General features: G+C 35.4%; 1 protein-coding gene across 1 annotated transcript in view; it reads right to left on the minus strand.

Annotated features, from left to right (window-relative positions):
- Window positions 1-17513, minus strand: part of LOC104078469 (chromosome unknown open reading frame, human CXorf30) — a 21205-nt gene extending 3692 nt beyond the window's left edge. Inside the window, exons 1-3 of the mRNA XM_009580115.1 lie at window positions 17356-17513; window positions 15725-15886; window positions 6523-6691 (exon numbers count right to left, since the gene is read on the minus strand). Coding sequence (XP_009578410.1) covers window positions 6523-6691; window positions 15725-15886; window positions 17356-17513 — 489 coding nt within the window. The remainder of the gene's footprint in view (window positions 1-6522; window positions 6692-15724; window positions 15887-17355) is intronic.
- Between the last annotated feature and the right edge of the window lie 5720 nt (window positions 17514-23233).

Below are 23233 nucleotides of genomic sequence, written 5' to 3' on the forward strand. Positions count from 1 at the left end.
CTCATTAGGTTCAATGGAGAAAATGTTGTGGGCATTATGACATGAACCCTTTAGATAGGACCCATCAAGCTAGAAGGAAAATAAAAAAGAGCAATAACAACAAAAGAACCCACCCTAATTTGTTGTCTTGAACTATTGTAAGTCATGTGCTATCATCCAAGACAGTTGGAGACAGTCATTGTGAAAAAATTGTGCATTTATGTACTGATTTACTGAAAGAAAGACTCTTGGTTTAGTTTTGCATTTTCTGCTAAAGGGGAAACAAGTTTTACATGAATGGAAAAGAGTTACTGTAACTGTCAACGTAATTTGGGTTAGTGCTTTGTTTAGCACTAGAACCACCTAGGATTCAGTAATTTTTAAGACAATCTAATATCCAGTAATTTTCAGAAAACCTTAGATATCCACAAATGCCTATTTTACTAGAACATTTAATTTCTGAGGGCAAAATATTAGGTTTTCAAAAGCTGCTGAAGCCATAAGTATTTTCTTCAGGATAAGGCTGTACAGCTTAACTACAAAACTCTTCTAACCAATATGAAAACTGCAGCAAGAGCAAGTCTACCAAGTTCAGAATCTGTGCAAGTGCCTTGCAGCTGCTTTGGGTTTCCAGGACAGACATGTTTCAGCAAAGGAGAAGACAGATCACGTTTCAGACTTTTCTGGAATGGTGGAGAGAAGAGAGAGAGACTTCGAAAAGTCATCTATATATGACCATATAATTATGATAGAATATTTGATTTACAAGCTGTCTTTACTTGCCTAAGAAGCGGGTCAAAATTTCCCAAATCAGAGGAACTCCCCCTATGCTTTAGGCAGTGCAGTTTATTGTATCAACTTTGGAACAATTCCAATATTAGCACTGGTAGCAACAAAGTCTAAAGATGAAGGTATTGAATCTACTACAATCTACACAATCTACTAGAATAGAAACACAAAAAAGAGTCTCTCTAAGTTAAGAAGATATATCTAATATAAACATAGGTATTTAAGAATTTTAGGCTCCCTGCAATGCATCTCTAGGCCTATTTCACACACAATTTAAGAAGAAAGACCAGACCACAGTCTGAATGTCCTTGACAGTCTGAGGGAGGATTTCTTGTCGAAACAAATTACTTCCTTATCAAAACCTCAAAATTCCTGATGAATATAACCTAATTGAAGTGTGAAGAGAGAAATATTTTGGCTCACCTGGTTGGAGTAATGGCCATCTGCAGAGCTAAATCTTTCTGAAGAATATTTTGAAGAATGCAAAAATGAAATGCATGCTGCCACTTTTTACTAAATATCGTAAGTTATTCAAGTAAGTTATTTAACCATCTTGATGGCTGACTGAGTAATGTTCATGAAGTAATTTATTCAGCAAATACTGGTTACAGTCACCAAAACAATTATATAAAAGTATATTTTTTGGTATTCAATCCATTCTTACAGATGGCTCATGATTCATAGGATTAATTTGCAGAACACAGATCATCCATGTGTATTCACTGTAGGCTGGCAGTGCTGCTGAGTTACATGCTAATTAATTGCCAGAGAAATCTATGTTAGGAAGGTGTTAAACGTTGGGAGCAAGTATCGGGAATTTTAAGGCAAATGGTATTCCAATTATCTTCCAAAGAGTGTTAACTCAGGAAAGTCCAAATAAAATTTGCAAGACTTCCAAATAAGTTAAAACACAGGAAATTACATACAGTGCATCCAATATTCCCTGACCCTTAATTTATACTGCAGTGGTGACAAGCAAAAAATGACCGATTATGATCAGTGTATAGAGAATGAAATTAAACCAAACCTTTATGTGAACTGTGGAAAGGAAGAGCAAAGGCAAGAAAACTCATGGGTCAAGATACAGTTTAATAAGTAAAGGAAAGAGGAAAAAAAACCCAACAAAACAACAACAACAAAAAAAAGTGATGCAAAGGCAGTCACTCACCACCTCCCACAAGCAGGCCAATGCCTAGCCAGGCTCTGAGCAATTTCTAATGAAGAAGATAGCTAACAATAATATTCTTAGCTTAGAGGAATATTTCCAGATAGAATTAAAGGTGAGTTAATTGACTCCTGCAGTTCAAATATTAGATGTTTCACAGCATTGCTTAGATGTAATACAATCAATATCAACCATTCCTTCAGGACTGACAATGGTTTGAATACCCTCATACAGCAATGGTTCCCATATAGTTATCATCTTTTGGCAGTATGAGAATTACAGTCTCAATAAGCAAAGTAACCTTTCCTCATGCTTGTGAATCAAACATTTTGAGTATTGATTCTGCAACTCAAAATCCAGTAATGTTAATGATAGGATGTGCTACATTCACTGCCTGAAATGAACTTTCTGGATCTCTGCTTTTAATCATAAAGCTGAGGTCAGTATCAACCAGTGGCAAGGGACACAGGTGATGTCTTATTTAATGTGAAACTATTTCAATTATCCTATTAACTTTGTTACATTTTTCCTTGCTCATTCTGTTTAAGAGATACAATTTTGAATAATATTAAACTATAGTAATTAACAAATCTACCAGGAACAATGCAGAATGTATCTTCACCAAGCTACTGAATATGTAACAGTACCATTTTCTATTAAGATATGCAAGTTTGCATAGACAAGCTTAGAGAAGTCACACTTGGGTACTGTGGCTTGCACACTGCATCATTTATTCCCAGAACAGCATGACAAATGGTTTTGATATGCTATCTTCCATAGGTTAAGTTAGTGATTATTCAGTAATAAAGGTGCACAAGCCTGACTTCTGGAGGGCTTGATAATGCTACCTGCAATCTGGTTTACTCTGACATCTATTTTATCATTTAAGACTTATTTTGTGTGCCTTCTGCTTTAGAATATCTCTGAAGTCTCACTCATGAATTACAAAGCAATTGGTCGGGTCTCTAGCTGAATTCAGCACAGTGCAAGCAAATTAACCCTAAACCAACTTAAATACGCCCTTTTCCAAGGATTTGCCGGCCTCCTGGCTGCTCCGCCTTGTGCCTGGCAGCGATTCCTGCCCCAGGAAACCTTTACAGAGCATCCCCCTGCCCCAGCAGCACCGTGCCGACCCTCAGCTCTGTTGATTTTCTGTGCAGCTTTACTGGCACATTACAGCCTAGCTCTGAGATGTCAGTGTGGCTGAGAAAGTCCTTTTTCTCCTCACAGCACTTTATAGTTTATCTAAGAAGCGTGATCTCTTCACTAATTTATCATTAGTGGCAATGCATTTTTTTTTTCAGTTAGAACTGTGCTGTTTATGAATGCTATTATAAATGTGGAAGTTTGATTATGGAATAATACCTATTTAAAAATGCTTTTCATGCACCATGTCACTGTTTCTTACCTGTAGCTCGACTAGATTATGATGTTCTGTTTCACAGCTACAGAAATAAGCATGATTATTTTCTTTACTGGCTTTTTATTGTACTTCTTTCTTTGATCTACAGAATTTTTTAAAGTAATTTTCTGTGTCACTTTTACAAAATTACGATTCCTCACAGCTATTCAAATAAGTTTCTAACTTCAATTGTTTTGATATGTAGTTGACTGAGAACAGTTGTAATGATGGTTAAAGAACATTTAATTGCTTCAGCAAAGTAATTAAGGTTTTCTTCTATTAATAAAATCTACTGTAAGTATTCATGACTATTAAAGTCTTAAAGAATCCACAAAATATCCCATGAAGTACTTGATTTGTGTGCAGAAAATAGAAATGAGGCTACATTATTTCAATTATATATATACATTCAGTTAATAAAATGTACACACTAAATTCTGGTAAAGAAAAATTGTAATCTTTTAACGTTAATTAGCTCCTGGGGATTGGGTTCTCAGCAGAGCAAATAAACAAATTTTACCACAAGAGTGCTATAGCCCTTTACCACAGCAGCATTGGAAGAGAGGTGACACTGTGAAAGAAAGTAACTTCCTCACTGTTTCTAAAAATAGCCCAAAGCCTCAGCCAGTATATTTGGTTAGAAAGGATATGTGCAAGAGAGGTTCTTCAGTGTTACGTCCAACATTAATTGTGTTTCACCACCTCCATTACTATTCCCCAAATAGGAGTAATTTAATCTTGTTTTTGCCATCTGCCCTGGTTTAACACCAGCTGGCAACTAAGCCCCACACAGCCGCTCGCTCACTCCCCCTCAGTGGGATGGGGGAGAGAATTGGAAAAGTAAAAGTGAGAAAACCCGTGGGTTGAGATAAAGACAGTTTAATAGGGAAAGCAAAAGCTGCGCACGCAAGCAAAGCAAAACGAGGAATTCATTCACTACTTCCCATCAGCAGGCAGGGGTTCAGCCATCTCCAGGAAAGCAGGGCTCCATCACACGTAACAGTTACTTGGGAAGACAAACACCATCACTCCGAATGTCCCCCCCTTCCTTCTTCTTCCCCCAGCTTTATATACTGAGCATGACGTCATATGGTATGGAATATCCCTGTGGTCAGTTGGGGTCAGCTGTCCCAGCTGTGTCCTCTCCCAACTTCTTGTGCACCCCCAGCCTGCTCGCTGGTGGGGTGGGGTGAGGAGCAGAAAAAGCCTTGACTCTGTGTAAGCTCTGATCAGCAGTAACTAAAACATCCCTGTGTTATCAACACTGTTTTCAGCACAAATCCAAAACATAGCCCCATACTAGCTACTATGAAGAAAACCAGCACACCATCTAAATCTGTCTCCCTCAGGTCACTAATGAAAATTATTTCACCTAACAGGAAAGCCAGAAATAAGTAACTCAACTCATGTATTCTCAACATGTCATCAAGTCTTAATTCAGGTCAGTGTTGAGAGCACAGCAGCAGAATTACACACAGTCGCAGATGCTCTAGATTACATTAGAACTACCGGAATGAAAGCTTGTGTGGAAAGGGGGAAGTCCAGTGTACATAACAGGACTACCAATAAGAGCAAAGGGAATACAAGCCTCATGCAAACATTACTGAAACAACTTAATACTTCAATTAGAGTAAGAGTGTTAGAAATAGCTCTAATATACTGTAATGGTGTAATATTGGTCCAAATTGTGCCTACGAGCATTGAGAGTCCTCAGTGTGTTTTGGAACATACAGGAATAGATAGGACAAGATGTGATCTGATATGTATATGTAATCTGTATGAGTGACTTCCTACACCCACCCACAGTACCAAAGGTGGAGATGTAAAGAGCCGTCTGCCCAGATCATAACCAGAGACTGAGGTGTGAGTAGATGTAGGTTAAAAATCCAATTACTCAAAGCCCATCTGTACTGATAAATTCCTAAAAGGAAATTTCTAATCCTCTTGGATTAGAAAGCTAATCATCTTTGATCATCGTGTTTATCCCATTCCAGTCAAATTCATTATGTTAAAGCTCTTTGTTAGTGACGGAAGTTAAGCGAAAGACAAACATGGCTAGCACATTTACATGTGTCATGCCTAAAAACAGGAGTTCAGTTCCAGAACTACATTAGAAGTTTCTAAGTTCTGTAGATGTGTCATATGGCATTATGTAAATATAAAAAAACACAGAATAAATTCAGTCAGTTATTTTCATTTTCAAATGGAAGAGCGATAAGCATCACTGCTGTTTATGTAAAAAGACTAAATTAATCAAATGTCTAATACGGTAAAAGAAAACAAGTAGGAGGGATTAAAGTGCCTTCTTGTTTTTCCAGGATTTGAATTTCTTATTCACTGTTGTACAAGTTGTCACTCAGAGAGATAAAACACTATAGTTATTTGCTATGCATCTTTTTATCAACTTTGTTTTGGCCATCTTATTTTTTAAATCAATATTGCTGTTTCACTTCTAATATAGTAGCCCGAAAACATTGCCAGCATGCAGTGAATAGATTTAAAGCGCAAACCATGATTTGTAGAGAGTTTGGGTTGTTTGCTACTACTGTATGTTTTCCACAGTTTCCTTTTAAAGAATGACTTAAAAATTAATTCCTGCAGTAATACGAACATTTTTACTGCTGAAGGAATAAATGTCTTCAAATGTTTCCTGACCTTCAGACTTACAGAAGCTACTTGGCTACAAATTCTTTTTGTTTATTTTGAAGCTTGTTTTAAAAAAGTTAGTCCCGGCTTCGTGTTCTGAAATTCTGCCTTCTGCAGTTTAGTATGTAGCTTCTAGTGCCTTTGATCGTAGGAGTATAATACAAGTAAAATCAATAATGTAGGTCTCACATATTTGATTACTCATATATTCTCCACCAGTTCTTAACATGATTATTTTGATTCTCTGTGAAAACTCATTCTGTTATGTTGTCTATGGAGTTGGGGCAAACGTATCAAGATAAGTATCTGTCTCTAGTGATGATAGCAAAGGGATAACACAGAAATTAAAATATAATATGTTTTTCCATCTTGTCATGAGTTAATTTTCAAAATTTAGTTTTATTCTTGTCAATAGTGAAAAGTAGTAAAATAATCACAGTGCATGCATTTGTGTGTTTCAATGCTGCTTTTTTGTATAGGGTTTCTTTTTTTCCTTCCACTCCTGGAGGTATATTTGTGTATTGCATTCAGGAAGGCCTACCTGAATTACAAGTGTTGCTGTATGCTTCTTTCCGTACATCCTTGGCTTGAATCCCACCGTTATATGGGTTCCCACAGTGCCTGCTGGAAGAAGTTCTCCAGCTTGCGGCAGCACAAGGAACTCAGGATCGCTGCCCGCCAGGAAGTGCGCAGTGAATGGCTCTGGGTTCCTACAGAAAAGCACAGGAGGCTATTGTGCCTTTTATGGTATCTTAATACAATTTATCTACAATCTAACATTTAGGCCACCATGACTCAGGAAACTTGGCAGCCCATGGAACGCATATTGAATATTAATAGCATTCTTACAAAATAAATATTTTGTAGTAATTATTTACATTTATTTATACATATTTATAATCTTTATACACAGGGATCTGCATACTGGTCTTCCATTTCAAACATACTTACATGCTATTATAAATATTATAATAACTAAAGAATAACGATAGCATTTGCCACTAGAAAGAAAAGAATCATCTGACCTGTAAAGATATAATAATAGTGATAGAAATAAATTCCATGTCAGAGTGAAAATCCACTTTTCCTATTAAAAGCCCCTCATTTTTCCAATCGCTAATCAAATAAAACTGACAAGCTGCCCATTTTATTAAGTTTTATGACTAGAACTGAATTTGCAATCTGGTGGAGTATTACTAGATTAGGAGGGAGTTCTGAAAGCCTTGAAATGAACGTATGGAAAATAATAGTTTTCTATCACTGTTTTCCACATTTTTCATATCCCATAAACTAAACACTTTAAGATATTGCAGTAATAATGATTAAGTTCCTCAGTTGATATTATTGTATATCTCTTATCTCAAAGAATTTGTGTCACAGGTACTGCAGATCTTGTCTAATTGCTAGTTTCATGGAAGTACTGTTGCACCCAAAGAAAATGTCTTATTCCTGGTAAAGACAGTGGCTGAGGAATACAAAACAGTCTTAGGCCAACCCCAAACTGAAGCCTGTCTATCACAGGTCCTCAGGGACTCCTTGCCATAAACTTTCTCAGCATGAAAAGAATATACATGTTTATATTTTCCAGTCAGGCATTCTCCTTTTAGTCTTTATATGTGTGGCTGAGGACAACTCTATCACTATCTGGCAAGAAAGAGAACAAAAGAAATTGAAACTAGAAATACAACAGCATGGTCAAAAAATAATCCACAACACCCTGCCACAGTACAGCAGGATAAGCATCATGCATGCTTAGAGGGAACACATTTTTAGTTGATAAAACTTGAAGAATGAAAAACTAAAACATCTCAAAGAAAAGCTGTTCAAATCTATTTATTCATGGACTGCCACACCAGAAGTAACACTGCTTTTCAAAGAAAATACTCACAAAGAAGTGAAATTTAATATTTTATGACAATTCATATCTCTACGGATATGTCCCATATTTCCTGGGCAAGTGCTATTCAGTGGGTGGTATGCTGGGTCTATGTCATCTTGTTTAAAAATAGCTCTCCTTTGGAATATGTTTTCATGAAAGGTTTTCTTAAATTCAAAATACCCTCATGAAAAAAAGGTCACACTCTAAGTTTGTGGAAACAATTAGTGCAAGTGCAGAAAACGGAAAACAAAAATATTCTGCCTCCTCAAAAAAATTAACTGACAACTGAATGTCTGAAACTACACTTCAAGTCTTGTGACATCAAACTTATGCTGACAATCTCTTTTCATGGTGCCTAAAGTTGTGCAGCTGAGTTTATACCCCTGGGCCATAAGCACTAATCCTGCTACAGCCTGAGTTCCCGTCCATGTGCCATCTAAGCCTTGTGTTTTCACATCTGTGTCTCCTGCAAGGACTGCTCAGCTGTGAATGCCTAGAGCATACCTACCACACACAACGGGCAGGCACTGGGTGAAAAAGAAGTGATACCTCTCAGAATGAGTAGCAGAGTAGAGCACTCATCAAAAATGTCTGAGATGAATATTCAAACCCTGGTTCTGGAAATATAGACCTGGTCTTCACTTCCAACATCATTGCTTTATAGACTGGATTTAGGAACATTTTAAGACAGCACTTTCTTTATCTCCCATGTTCAGTCTGTTTTCTGGCAAGTAGTTAGGGATGACGACTCCTACTAAGCACTTTGTGCCTTCGTAAAACATACAAGAGCATGACTTAGGCTACAGATGCAATGATGGAATGCTAAGGGAGATGGGACAGGCTGCATGCATGGAAGACACAAGAAGATAAGGACTTTATTCCTGCAGAAATTGTGTTTTAGAAGGCTGTGATGCAACAGTGGTTTTTTTCAGAGACCGTAAATGATTCCTCAAAACAGTTAGTCAGAAAACACACAAAAGAAAAAGCTATAGTTTTAGTCCTGACAAGGGGACCAGACAGTTTCAAATGAAAAAACTGATCTATAATTGTGCACACAAGATATTTGTCAAGTCAGAGAAAAAATCTTATTGCATCAACCTTGTCAGATTTTAATTTTCATAAAGAAAAATGGAGAAAAACTAATAAAAAAGCTTTAAAGAAAATCTGCATGCTTCTTGACAGTATTGGCACAAGGTACTAGAGGTCAAGGTCCTAGAGGCAGCTATAATTTTTTTCTGTGTTGAGTAAAACATATATACACATACACACATACATACTTACATGAACACATATAGTCACACCTAAAACCTCACACTTCTCTTCCTTTCCCTCCCCTCCCCTCCCCAAAGCCTGGCAGTTTTAAACAAAAGACTCAAGTCAGTAGCTGGATGCAAAATGTTCCTCAAGGTGGGAGCTATGTCCAAATGAGGAAAATAGAAATTCTGGTAAATTAAATGTATAGCCATAATATGATAGGCCATCAGGGATTCTGATGAAGATATGGCTAACAGTACAAGAACTAGCAATTAAAAACTTAATCACACACAATCAGAAACAGGAACCTTTCACAGTGCCTGTAGTGCTGATAAATCATGAATTTTTGTTTTAGAAATATATCTAAAGGGGGCCTCTCAAGAAAAAACAAGTAGTGTTTTCACTGATGTTCACATCAGGGCGATAATCTGGCATCCTGGCTAGCTTGCTAGTATAAGTAAATTGCTTGTCATTCTCATCTTCTATAGTACAGAGAAAGATGGAGATAAAATTCCCAGGACAGCACAGATATTATTGTTTTCAGTGTCTGTATATTTAGTGTATAATTAAAAATTAATAATTTTGTGGTTTAAAATGATAAAAAATTAATTCCTCCTTTTTGATTACTGCTTCAGGTAAAACAGCTCTGGAGTCAATGTTTGGCCTGTCATTTCTCAGCCATGAAGCACAGTGATGAGGCACTCTATATTTTTTCAAGAAGGCTTTGTTTAACTCAAGGGTGGCAGATACTAACATACTCTATAAAGTTCAGTGATGCGTAGAGTTTTGAAAATACAGACGAACCAAGCACAAATGAATTAGTAAATATAAGGGCAGAGGCCATATAAACCAAAGAAAGCAAACGTGTCTTCCCGCCTGCGTGTTCCATAACTCCTGTCATAATGGTTTGATATTGCTATCAGACAATATGAACTCTGCCCTTACTCAAATAATGAACAAGAGTAAATATTGATTTGAATTTAAATAATAATTGGACAATGAAATCATGGCAACCAGGAAGAGTGGAAATTGAGCTAGTATGTAATAGACATATTTATAATTACTCCTTTAATCTTGTTCTTAAATAGCATTGTTCTTAAATAGCAGTCTGCTCATCAGTGTTCTCATGTTAGATAATTTTCAAATTAGTAAATTAAAAAAGAATAGCACCTTATGTCTTCAATTAAAGAAAACCTTAAAATTTATATTCCCATAGAGATGTCACTGCAAAACTTATAAAATACCCAGCAAATCTGACAATATAAGCCTTTATTAAATTAAGGCTCAAAATAGCTTTAATGTTTACTCCTCTCTTCCTCAAAATAGTGAAGCAGTAAATTACTCTTGTAGAAATGTATTCCTTTACAAAACTCAGCATTTTGCAAACTATACATAAAAAACAATGCATAGTGCTTTTGATCAATTTTTTTTTTCAATAAAAGAATAACAAAATGTCTTAATCTGTAAAGTATGTAACTGCTTAAGCAAAGAAGGGATACAGTTTGAAAATGATGCAATGTGCTTCCAAAAATAGTTAATCATAACTAAACTTACTTCTTGTAAGTTGTATTTATCATCTGTTGGATGACACAAGAAATTTCAGTTATTACGTAGTGAAGTTCTTCAAATTTATTAGCTGTATGTAGTTATCAATTTCTATAAAATTATTAGTGATAGTTGGTATGATTTAGATAATTCCTTTTCAACAAAAAAAAAAGAAAATGGAAAAAAAATTAGGAAATCCTTATTATTTATCAAAATTGGTAATGTTTCGTACCAAAACCAACTCTGGTTTAATTGACCACTCTAAATCCTGAACTCTGGACATCAGAAAATATTTAACTCCAATTATCACTCTATAGCTTTGGAAAGACTGCTTCAGAATTAAAGGACTTTCAAAAAATATGAAGAAACACTGCATGACAAATGACTGTCAGGGAATGCTTTACCAAATATAACATCACTTTTGTTGTGCACGTGTTGTAAAACCAAAGCAGGAGCTAGGGTTTTTATCTTCACAAAACGTTAAGATTTCTGCCTCATTCCTGTTCTACACAGGGGTACTATATTTGCAGATTGGTAAACTGACTTTTCCTGCTAAAAGCGGTGCAGGTGACATGGCTAGATACAGCTCCTGGCTAAATGTGTGACATGTCAGGCATTGTACTATTAGGAAGGATGATTGTATCTTTTTGGAAGCTCTGCTGCATGTGTACCATTACCGATATTGTCGACTAGTCTTCATTCAGACTCCAAAAAATGGAGCTCAGTCAACATTTGTTCTCTGCAGCTGCCACTATGTGGGAGATGCTGAGATAAAGTATTCTAATTACGTCTTTAGATTAATGGTAGAATTTTGCAGAACTGGTAACAAAGAGATTGGCACAGGAATCCAGGCCTGTAACATGCACATCAACGTGTGAAAAAGGGTGAGGAGAGGGTGTGTGTGCTGAGAACTTGATGAATGCATTTTCTTGCAGCATACATAATTCTGGCTCATGGTAATTCTAATGAAATACAGCAGTAATTACAGTAAAACAATTACATATTGCTCAAAGATGTAACTGTAAACATTTTTTTTGTTTTTCCCTTCACAATTAGGGAGGGTACAAAAAAAAAATGGGTTGCTCGCTATTCTGCAGACAGCATTAAAATTAATTTTGTGTGATCAAGGAATGTTTTTAAGTGAACATTTATTCTGTGCACTAGGAAATGTGCAGAGAAGAAATAAGGAAAATATCCACAGTGGTTTTCAAAATATGAAATGTAGGTTAAGATAACTAAGTCTCCACATGCACTCATTTTAAAGCCTAATTTCATTTTTCTTCTCATCTCCCCAGTCCACCTGTTTTTGTTCTCTCTTTATCTTAGCTCTGTTTCCATAATGGGGTGGAGCCTTGGATTTTGCAGATACCACTCGTGGAGACCATATTGATACCACGCTCTTTGCTTTTGTGATAGCAGGTGCTGACTAAGTATGTTTTTCTGAAGCATAGTTTGAGTTCATCTGAGAAGTTTCCTCAATGTAACAAATACCCTGTTTGTGACAGGATTGGAATGAAAGATTGGGATGGAAGGATGGATAAAACTTTACTGTATGTGAGAAGCAATACCTGATTAAAACAATCACTAACAGGTACATAGAAAGCTAGAATTATGTTGGTGAAAGGAGGCTCTGTGTATGAGAAATCAGCAGAGAGAATGAACAGGAGAGAACTATCCACCATCTTGACTAAACATTCGAAAGTAGTGTAGTTTACAAAAAAAATTTCAAGTGAACATAGTGTTCATATGTATCTATCCACATGTTTTATATTGGCTGCTGAAGTATTTGCACTGGAAAACAAATAAGGTAACATTCTGCTGTAGCTGGATATCAGTATTTTAATGTGAAGAAATAAATCAAATCATCAAAATACCTCTGTACTGGAATATATAGTAGCAAATATTCTCCAGAAAACAGTTCTGTATTAATACAATTGTTCTGATCCCAAAACATAATTGATTAAAAATACATCAAGAAGTTATTTTCAGTAAAACAAATATAGAAAGGACTAGTTTTCCTAGGCAAAGCGCCACTTCCAGAATTTTTAGTCTCTCTTTCAATTACAGACATCAGCATAAAATAATAGACCAATAACTTGAGCTGGATATCAAACAAGTTTTTATAATTTTTATTTCCAGGGATAAGATTTTGTCTACTCTTTTTGGTTAATACTGTTGTCATTCTGTAAACCTTTGGCATTCAATAATCCATTTGGTGCTAAAACAAACACTAATGTTAAGACAAACATTAGAGGCTTGTACCAAAGCCAATTACCTCAGTGGAAATGTTGCCAATGATTTCAGCTGGTGTTGAATTAAACCTACATTTATGACAAAACCCAAAGAAGGTCACCTATGAATGTTAAAAAATGGCAGATTTTTCTTATTTAAAAGTGAAATCTGCTTATTTGACTCTAACCAATCTTAATGCCATTACAAGAAACCATTCAAAAATATGTCCCTTTTGAATTTGTAACGCTGAAAGTAAAATATTGGACTACTCATATACCACAACTGTCCTAGGTACAGACAGGTTTTAAAAATATATTAGAGTTTTTTTCATACAGCAAAACTGCTTGGCTCCATTCCCAGTGTCTTTCATTATTTATTGAAGCAGATATTGGGCTGTTTCTCATTGGGGGCATGTGTGCGTGTCAATTTTAAATTTATTAAAAGAGAGAGTGCATTACATATTTGCATGGACTCTCAGAGCTTTCGTTATTGCAGATCATTGTGAGCAGCGTAGCAACTACCTCCCATTTGTAACTGTTCATCATTCCTGAAGCAAGTACATCAAATGTAGTTACGGATAAATTGGAAAATCATTAATTCAGTCTGAAATATTCTGTACACATTGAGGATTTTGCTGGGGAGGAGAGAGGTGGAATTAAAGGGAGAAGCCCACATTTGAGTTGCAGTAGCTGTAAAGAAGGAGAAAGCTGAAACCATTGACCTCATAGCTTTGTAGTGTGCTCTGTGGATCACTGAAGATCGTCATTCAACTTGGTATATACAAGAGAATCCTAATCAGTCCTTAATAAGATACTGAGCCTTTTTTGGGGGCTGTGGTTCTCAAATATTTTTTGTTGCATCACTATGCACCCTGATAGCCCAAAAAGGTGTACAGGTCTTCTCAGTGATGCTGTGCAACCACTCTGTCCTGCAAGTAGCAGAGAGAGAAAAAGACATAGCTGCCAAGTCCCTTTCTAGCAGGTTACTCAGAAATACATCTCTCTCTCTCCCTCAGTTACTCTCCAAGTAGCAGTGCCATGAGGTACTATCCAGCATAAGAAAGGAAGACAGAAAGTATCTCTATGCAGGGGAAAAAAAAACCCACCTTTCTTTAAGTACCAGAACTGATTCTCTATGGGATTGCTAACTGTTTACTCAAGAAAAACTCCAAAGGGCTGGTCATTTTTTTCAGGGAAGGTCTATGGGATGACACTCTATATCCCAACTGAAACTTTTAATCCATATTTTAATATTTCATGGTTTTATTTTTAATCTCAGTCATTTGAGTTATTCAAGCATTAAATTACATCTGTAATATATGGGTTTCTTGTGTAATTGCTTTTAAACTGCAGATCCTGTATGCTAAATGTTGGTTAGCTGACTCTTCTATTTCTATAACAAAACCTCCACCACCAAAAGCTCCTAAGCAAATCAAAGATAAGATAAAGCAATATAAATCTTACAGAGCAGTTGTTGGCACTATTTACAATATGGAGCTTATTCAGTTCATGCAAGCATTATGTTTTGTATTTTAAATGTATGGGGGAACCCTTGTTATGTAAAATAAAGTTGGAATTTGTTTAAGAGAAAAAGGGAACCTGTCTTCCATCATGGCTCCTTCTTTATGTAATTATAATGATTCAGGTTTTATAATACCTTTCTGGAGAACATTAGATTCACTACTATCAAACTACTACTGGGCGATTACAATATTGCCAGAGCAATTGCTTCACTTTTCTTGCTGAAACAGCCCATTCTATTGAAGCTGTTAACTTGAACACTGTGATAGAAGACTTTTTCAGAGTCTTTAGTAATTATCATCACTGACAGCCATCTAAAGGCTGGAACAACTGTCCATCTTCGATGCACAGCTTTTGGGAATAAGCTCTTAAAAAAAAACAGTTGGAACCAAGGACACTTCCTGCTGGGGATGCTACAAAAGCATTTAACTGAAAGTTAACTATGAATCAGCATATCTGGCACACTTTCTAGATATACAGTAAAAAAAGCCAATTTTAAAGAAAAAAAGGAAATTTTAAAACTTCCATAAGCTAATTAAATTGTAAGCATCATGATTCTTTCAGGTTCACTGTTTACTATTTTAAAACTTATCTATCAGCACCACACAATTTATTCCTTCACTTTCTGCTGTAGACAAATGACACCATGGGTTTGCTATAACATTATGAAACTCTGAGAAAATAATGAAAAGTATGTAAAAAATATATAAATAGAGATTTCTGCAGCACTTTTAAAAAGGAGAGTAACAAAATACGGGAGAATGACACAATTATTTTATCTAGTGAAAGGGCAGAGTAGAGATGAATTCATAACATGCTTATATAATAAAACAGTAATACCTAAAAAAAATGGCACATTTAAAAATTTTTAAAGCACAATGTAAAGGATTGTTTTTAACTTGGTGTAAGTATACAGTACTTTGAAAACCAATCTATTAGTAAAAACATTAAGGCTTTAATAACGAGCCTCTAATATCACAGCACACCTTCCTTAACATTATATTACACATTTTAACACACAAAAGCATTTTAGGACAAAACTTTAAAGTCATAACATAAATATTTGGATCTGTTCCACAAATTTTCTCCTGAGGGGCTACAGCCTAAACGTAGAATGCTTCTGTTTTCTATAGTATAGCTTCAAAATCACATTTGTTACCTATACAATGCTGCACTTGAAATTAATTATGTATTACTGAAATAGCTACAGCCCAGTTATGTTTCTGTTGCCCAAAGCTACCCTATCCGACATGTTTGAGTGTGAGTTCTAGCCTCAGAAAACTGCATAAATACTCCTTCATATGTAATTTTACCTTGTCTGGCTTGTAAGCTTAAAGCCAACTATAGATTCCTTATTCAGGCCAACTGCTTCAATGTTGATGACATCATCCACTTCTGGCTCTGTAGCAATGAACAGCATTGGAAACTTCCAAACACCTCCTGTAGTGCACTGTACTAGGAGAGTTGCTTTGTTCCTTAAAATTTCAGATAAAAACATTCAATACATAGATAAACATTATAAAACATAAACTGAGTAAATTAATGTCCAAAATAAGCCTCAAGTGTGTAGAAATATACTACAGTAAAATGAAAATACAGATGGCTTTAAATTGGAATACATCCTTAATTTTATGTGGCATAGTATATACCAGTTGCACTTAGACTGGAATGTAGGCTAAATAGCACTTGATGTTTACAGCAAAGTACAAGAAAGGACATAATATGAAAGCAAAATGATGGGCACAGCCATGAGATTTGATTCTTCTTCTGCTTACTCTCTCTTGAGTTAAATTTGTTTAACGTAACTTGTTTTACTCATTATTCTTTATTTACTGTGGTGTTAGAGAATTTGGTCCAGAACATGTTAGCAGTGCATATTAGAATCAAATAGATCTGACAAAGGTCTATGTACTTTAGAAAAATTCCAGACTCTGATGTCTTCAGACTATCTAAGAAGAGAGCTGGTGCTGTAGATTCTGAAGATAAAGAAACTAATTAATTGCAGTTATTGAGTCCTCTGCATGAAGCCTGATAGGTCTCAAGTACACAAAGATAAAAAAAACAAATCAAAACTAACCAAACCAAACAAAAAAAAAAGACAGAGTAGAAATAAAAAGGGTTTGTAAATTAGCCTCCCCAATGACACTGCATGGGGTGGGTGGATAGTCTTTCCTAAAGGTTTGCTCTTTGTTTATTTCAGTTCCCTCCTGCATCCTAAAAATACCCTCTTTGCATGCAACCCATGATATTCGACAGTGACTGCTTCCTAATCTTCCTGGTAATGTTGAGTCTCTGAATTTACTGTGTGCCTGTATCTTACTGAAGCTTCTTTCCTCCCCATACACATTTGACTGCTTCAAAAGGAAGGCGCAACTTCCCTCTCTCTCCAAAAGGATCTCCCTTTCACAGCTTCTTTTTAAAGAGGTGGGATGTACTAATGTAAATGAAAGCAAATCCATCATTTTTCACATCACAGCTATAAAAAAGGATAATATTTTTCTGTGGACTGTTGTTACTGGGGCGCTAGAGACTAATTTCAAATTCAACCACCCCATCCAGCCGAAGAATATGCACACATGCTCATCTAAGAAAAGTTTTTCAAGACCGACAAACCATCTTCTCTGTATGCTTTCTGCGAATTTTGAGAAAAACTAATTTTCATTGGAAGTCTTTCAATACTCCAATGTTTAGAAGTAAATTGATGCACACACAGACTAAGGCAGTAACTCAACAGAACCATCTAGCAGGCATTAAAAACAAACACTATCAGTTTTAATACCAAAGATATCATACTGAGAAGTAGCAAGTGAGAAAATCTAAAATAATAGATCTCAGAGGCGAAAACAAAATGAGGAAAACAATGCAGGGAGGTGCTTACATAGCTAAGAGTGACCAGACAGGATTTTATTGCATGTTTTGTTGGTGATAAGGAACAGGAGCTTACCTCATTGGTTTGTTAGGTGCAAACACTATATTAAAGATCAGTGTAACGATTCCGGATTCTGTATCCCGTTCTCTTTGAATCAGATCCATACCAACCAAGGCTCCAAGCTGAGATTTAATTTCATTTGATTGATATTGTAATTCATACAGAAATTCCATTGTTGTAGAGAAACCTAAATGATACAGGAGAAGAATCAGTCTGTGTGCAGTCTAACCTCATACAGCTGGCTGGCTAGTAGTTACAATTCTTTCATTTATTATTAAAAATGACAAATAAGTAAAACTAGTAATTATCCAAAACTTAAGTGATTTGCTGTTGACTGCATAGAAAAATCTTCCAATTTCATATGACAGGCTATATAGTTTCCAGCAAAATGGATGCTGGAGAATGTACTTAGGGGAAGTGACCAGTAATAGCAATATTGTTCTGGCTACCACTTCTGCATTATGGTGAGATATTTCTAGTTAATCAGTCAAATGAAAATTGCAAGGATGTAATACTATTTTTGAGTAATGCCATTGGGACAATCTCAAAAAAAAAAATCATTAAGGACATCAGTGCCATTGATAGCTGCAAGCCTGAGAAACAGTCTATAGAAAAATAGTGAAGATGTCACTAGCAGCCTCTTCTTTTATTCCCCGTAGCAGGTATGAAAAGGCCAAGTAGCAATGACATAAGAATAAACAGTTGAGCTTCTTGAATCAAATGTCTCCTCTAGCTGTAATAAAGAAAACTGCGATATTACAATAGTAATTTGTGCACAGAAGGGCACGTTTCTACGAGGAAAAGAATCTCAAGCTGCTAATCTATTCAAAAATTTTACATGTTTTATGGATGAGAAGTGTTTTAACACAACCACTGAATCCTACAGGAGATTTCATTTTACTATGACCACATGTCTCAGGGCACATTTTGAATTTGCACAGCTTAGTACAATGTGTTGTACAAAGACAACTCCTATGTATGTGTCCCTGTATATGCTGGCTACAGGGTGCCAATCAGCTGCAGAGTTAATTCCCAAGGCCTTCTGACTTGGAATTCTAAAATACAGACTAAGTACTTATTTTTACATAAAGTTCAAGAAACAATGCACTGTGAGATATTTGAACAAAACCTGACTTCGTTTTTGCCAATCTGTAACGCTACCCAGTGTCAGTGAGTATGCAGATGCCTTCCTATGCTTGTAGTCTTTTCCCCTTTTCTGAAATGCACAGATTCCTTCTTTCTACTTCATTCAACTTTTGTTGCCCATGTTTTTGTAACACACAGATTAGCCCTAAGAAATGTAGCAGCTGATATTGAAAGATTTCTGACTCTTTAAAGTGGATCCTTCACGCAGACCTCTGTACAATTTATGCTAGATCAAAGAGTTACACAGATGTAAGAAAAATATTACCACCAACATATGGGATTATTGGTCATAGTAGATACACACTGAGTACCAAATATACAGCATTTCCATGTATTAATCCTTCTATTATAAATATACTTTATTACAATAAATGTACTTTGTTATAATGAAATTAAACATGAACATTTTTCCTACAGTTTATAAAATTCCTGGGATCATCCTACATTGTTCCATGCTTTGTTGTTTCTCTATTTGAAAATATAATGTTTATGCCATGCATTCAGATTCCAACACAGCCCAAGGCTTGTAGTAGTCACCCTAGACAAATGCCAAAACATGAAGATTCAGACATAAAAATTAACTTATTATGGGAGAGAAAAGATTACATCATTTGGAGCACTTCACAGTGAGAAAATTGCAACTGTTGAGCAGATGTTTCTTTCAGCAGTTATATCACACAATGCTACTCAGGAAAAGCTTATTTTATAGTTCAGATGCTAGGAAGAAAATGTTGTGAATTGCATGCTGCTTTTAGTATCCAAAGACATTTGGGTTTGGTTTGATGTATGTATATAGTACCTTTTAGCCAGAAGCAATTAAATATTTATATTTTTTCTGCTCCAGGCTGTTTTGTAACCTGTTCTATGCTCATACTAAGTATTTAATTAAAATATTTCAATATATGCAACACCTAAGGAAAAATGATGCATTTGTAAGTGCCAATATTTGAAAGCTTCGTTATGCTCATCCCTTAGCTGGTTTCCATGTACACTGACGATCTAGGTTCAGACTGTTCAAAAAAGAAAAATGTAATTAGATTTTCATCACAGCTGCCCTGAAGACTACTCTATTATCACACTATGGAAAGCCTCTGTGAATATGTTAATATTTAATTCTAGACAATTGCATAATACACATGCTGCCTAAACAAACTGGCAGAAGCTAAAGGCAAAAAAAAATTTGTGAATCGTTACTAGAAATTTGTCAAAATTGTCAAATGTTCAGAGTTCTTTTGACTTTGTGAAATTCCAGTTTCAATTTAAATGGTGAAATAAATAAAACATTGGAGAAAGAATTAACATTTTTCTTTAAAGTAATGCCAAATACAATGTAGCATACAATTCAAATATGCCTTGACCCTTTAGCCCAGCTCTTTGTATGTTTTCATTCATTAGTATTCTTTTTAAAAATCACCATTTTAATACAGGTAAAATTCCTATTTTATGTAATGCAAATTGTAAAATACACATGCAGATATAAAGAATACCCCAATTAATCCACCTCTGTTCTGTAAATAGAGAGCAGCAAGGATAGTTTTAACCACACCTGACCCAACACAGAGATATTTATTAATCCAAACACTGGGAAGATATAAGCGTGCTATTTATATACAGCTTATTACATCTAGGAAATAGAAATTCCAATTATAAAAAATATTACTTCCTCATATTTCCTGAAGAATATTATGCATTATTTAAGTAAGAAAAGGAGTAAGAATATGTTTTTGAGGTAATTATTCCAAGACAATTTTTTTAAAGCATTAAACTTTTCTTGTTTTGAAAGGCAATTAATCTCAGTCTTTAAGTGTTTTCATTTGTGTAAATAAAGACTTCCAAAAGGTAGTATGCATTTAGGCAACATTTGTGTATGCAGAATTACTGAAGCAGCTATTTTTAAAAAACAATAAGGTTTTTGAGCTATACAGTTCTATGACTTGGCTGTCATTTATTTTCAAGTGCCAGTAAGGACACTTCTTAAAAAGCTGTACAATTAAAGTGTTGAGGATTTGTTTGTTTTTTCTTAAATAGCCTCTAAGAACATGAAAGGAAATAGATCACCTTTTTTTAATTTATTTTCTGACTCATAAGAATGATAGTGTGGAAACTCCAAGGATTTTACACTCTGAACATGTAAATTGGGCAAATGTGAATTTTTATGACTGTTAGGATTACTGTGAAACTAATTAATATATGTCATACCTCTAAAAATTAAAAGACAAGTCTAACAAGTTCACAAAATAAGAACCTCAGGAATTTAAATGACTTTTTAGTGGAAAAGAACCTGTATTCAAGCTTCAAAAGAGTTAATTACAAAGACATTGATGGGCCTAACATCTATAGAAGGTACTGTGAAAGGCCCACTGGATATATCTGACCGGGAATAGAGTTTCACACTGTCATTAGAGAAGCCTTTGTACCTCCCTCCTATTTTTGAAAAGCGAATAAGTGTGTGACTTCACTGAAGACCAGCTCATTACACAATGTGTTTTCTGATGATAAAAATCTAATGGACACTGGCCTGCAAGGCTGCAGTCTCGTGTGGATACCTAAAGGAGATCTAGCTACCTGAGCTCTCTGCAGATAGTACTTAATCTGCAGTGGACTTGGTGACATAAAAACAGCAAGGGGGGGAACTTTCTAAGAGACCCTCCTTACTTTCACACAGTCTCCCACTTCCAATGAGACAGGTGGAAATTAAAGCTGTGATGGAAAGATGTTCAGACTGCAAAAATGCTTATCCTTGTTACAGAGGCTTTTCCTTGGACAGATGCAATAATACAGAGATACAAGTGAATTCGCTCAATTGGCCTTCCTCACCTCCCATTCAGTAGGCTGCAATCTTACTTGCAGCTATTTAATAAAGGAGGTCAGCACAATCACAGAATACAAACACAGAATGAAAGCCCAGCCATTCATAAACTTGCAGCTTCATGTTTTTCAAAAGCTAGATAAATTATTTTATGTGGTGCTGAATATAAATATATTGCACTCTCTCACTGATTTTTTTTCCACTGATTCTGCTAATTCTTCAAGGCTAAGTATCCGTCATGGCCCTGACACCTAACAAAGATTTCTTCCCCTCTTGATCTAATAGTCTCCAAACGGGTAAAATAGAAGCTACAGGACCAGACCTTAACTAATCACTTCTACCAGACAGCTGGCATCTATTGTTGACCTTCCAAACCTTGTGAAATATCTTTCTTCATAATCTCATTCAGCTTTCATCTAATACTTGTCCTTTTCCTGCTTTTCCACTGTCTTCCAGGAGACTTCCCACACACTGCTGGAACTCAGTAGGCAGTGGGGAATGAACATTAAGTATGCAGTTATGCTTTACCAGCAAAAGCAGCAGCAGACAGAATACATTATTGTACAGTAGATTAAATTGTTGTAATACAGTTTTCAAGTAAACATTCAAGTGAATAGCAAAAGTGAATTATAAGAGTAATAAAGAAAAAAAAATTTAAAAGGAAGCCTGGCGGTCAAGAACATCCTAACATTCAAGTAGACAGTATCATCTGGGCAGTAAGAAATTAATCTCATCTGAAAAGTAAATATCTATTTCTCACTGTAAAATGTCATAACTCCAGGATAATAGCAGCAGAATAAACAAATTGCACAAGAACCTGAAAAGACCTGGTTGTAGTTGAATATGCCTTCCACTAAATTTCTTCATACAGGTACAAATGGCTGTATGTAGAGCATTATAAATATCAGTAAAGATAACATCATATACTTCATTAAATGCCAGATACCAAATTACCTTAAATACAAAGAAATAAATGGATAATGAAGTGATCTCCTTCTGTTGATAATATACTCATTGATCCTCAATGCAATTCAAGGAAATCCTCAGTGTAGTTCTGTGTATAAATCTTTATATCTCTTCCCTGCAAATTTATTTCTCTTCCCATATCCAACTAAAGCTTTTCATCCCTATCTTCAAGGCTCTGCAAAATTCCACTCTTAGCCTCATCTTTTTTTACCCTGCATCGCACTGCCTATTCCCCTAGCAACCAACTTCAACATTTCTTTTCTAAATTTTGTCTTACATTTGAATTTTCTGTTTGCTGATTTTTTTCTCTTTCACAACATTACTTTAAAACATATTTCTACTGTAAAGCAGATTTATACTGTAAAGAAAGCAGTAGAAAGCACTTTCTCCCCTTTTTTTTGGAGAATGTCTTTCTTCAAAACACTCCATCATTTAGTGAATAAACTGGTAGTTTGTAAATCCATGTATATGAAATACACGGTGTGCATCTAGCACCTGCTGTTCCGCACACATTTCTGCATTCTTCCTTGCAGCTAGTTTCCATATATTCTCTCTCTTTCTGAATCCTTTTTGGACAATTGCCTTTACTATGTCTATCCATACTCCCCTCTTAACGCTCTTTCTTTATTTTGATATTACTTGGCATAGTAAATAGAAACAAAAACCTCAGAAAAAGCAAAAGGATTCTCATCAGCCCAAAGGATCTCTCACATTATCCTGCATTGATCTGGCATTCTACTTAGATTTGTACACTAATCTATAAATTAATACCTTAAAGGAACCGACTAAAATTTATTTTTTCAAAAACATTGTATTCCTTTTTCAACATTCTCCTTTTTTATTTAACATTGTCTTCATTTATCTAGCAATTCTAGCAAATAAAGATCACATCTGTACCTGGGCACAGGCAATGTCAAATCAGATTCTTCATGAATATATGTTATGATGTAGAATCATAGAATCATAGAATCA

The sequence above is a fragment of the Fulmarus glacialis genome, unplaced genomic scaffold (genome assembly GCF_000690835.1).
Source record: "Fulmarus glacialis isolate BGI_N327 unplaced genomic scaffold, ASM69083v1 scaffold8236, whole genome shotgun sequence".
NCBI classification, from domain to species: domain Eukaryota; kingdom Metazoa; phylum Chordata; class Aves; order Procellariiformes; family Procellariidae; genus Fulmarus; species Fulmarus glacialis.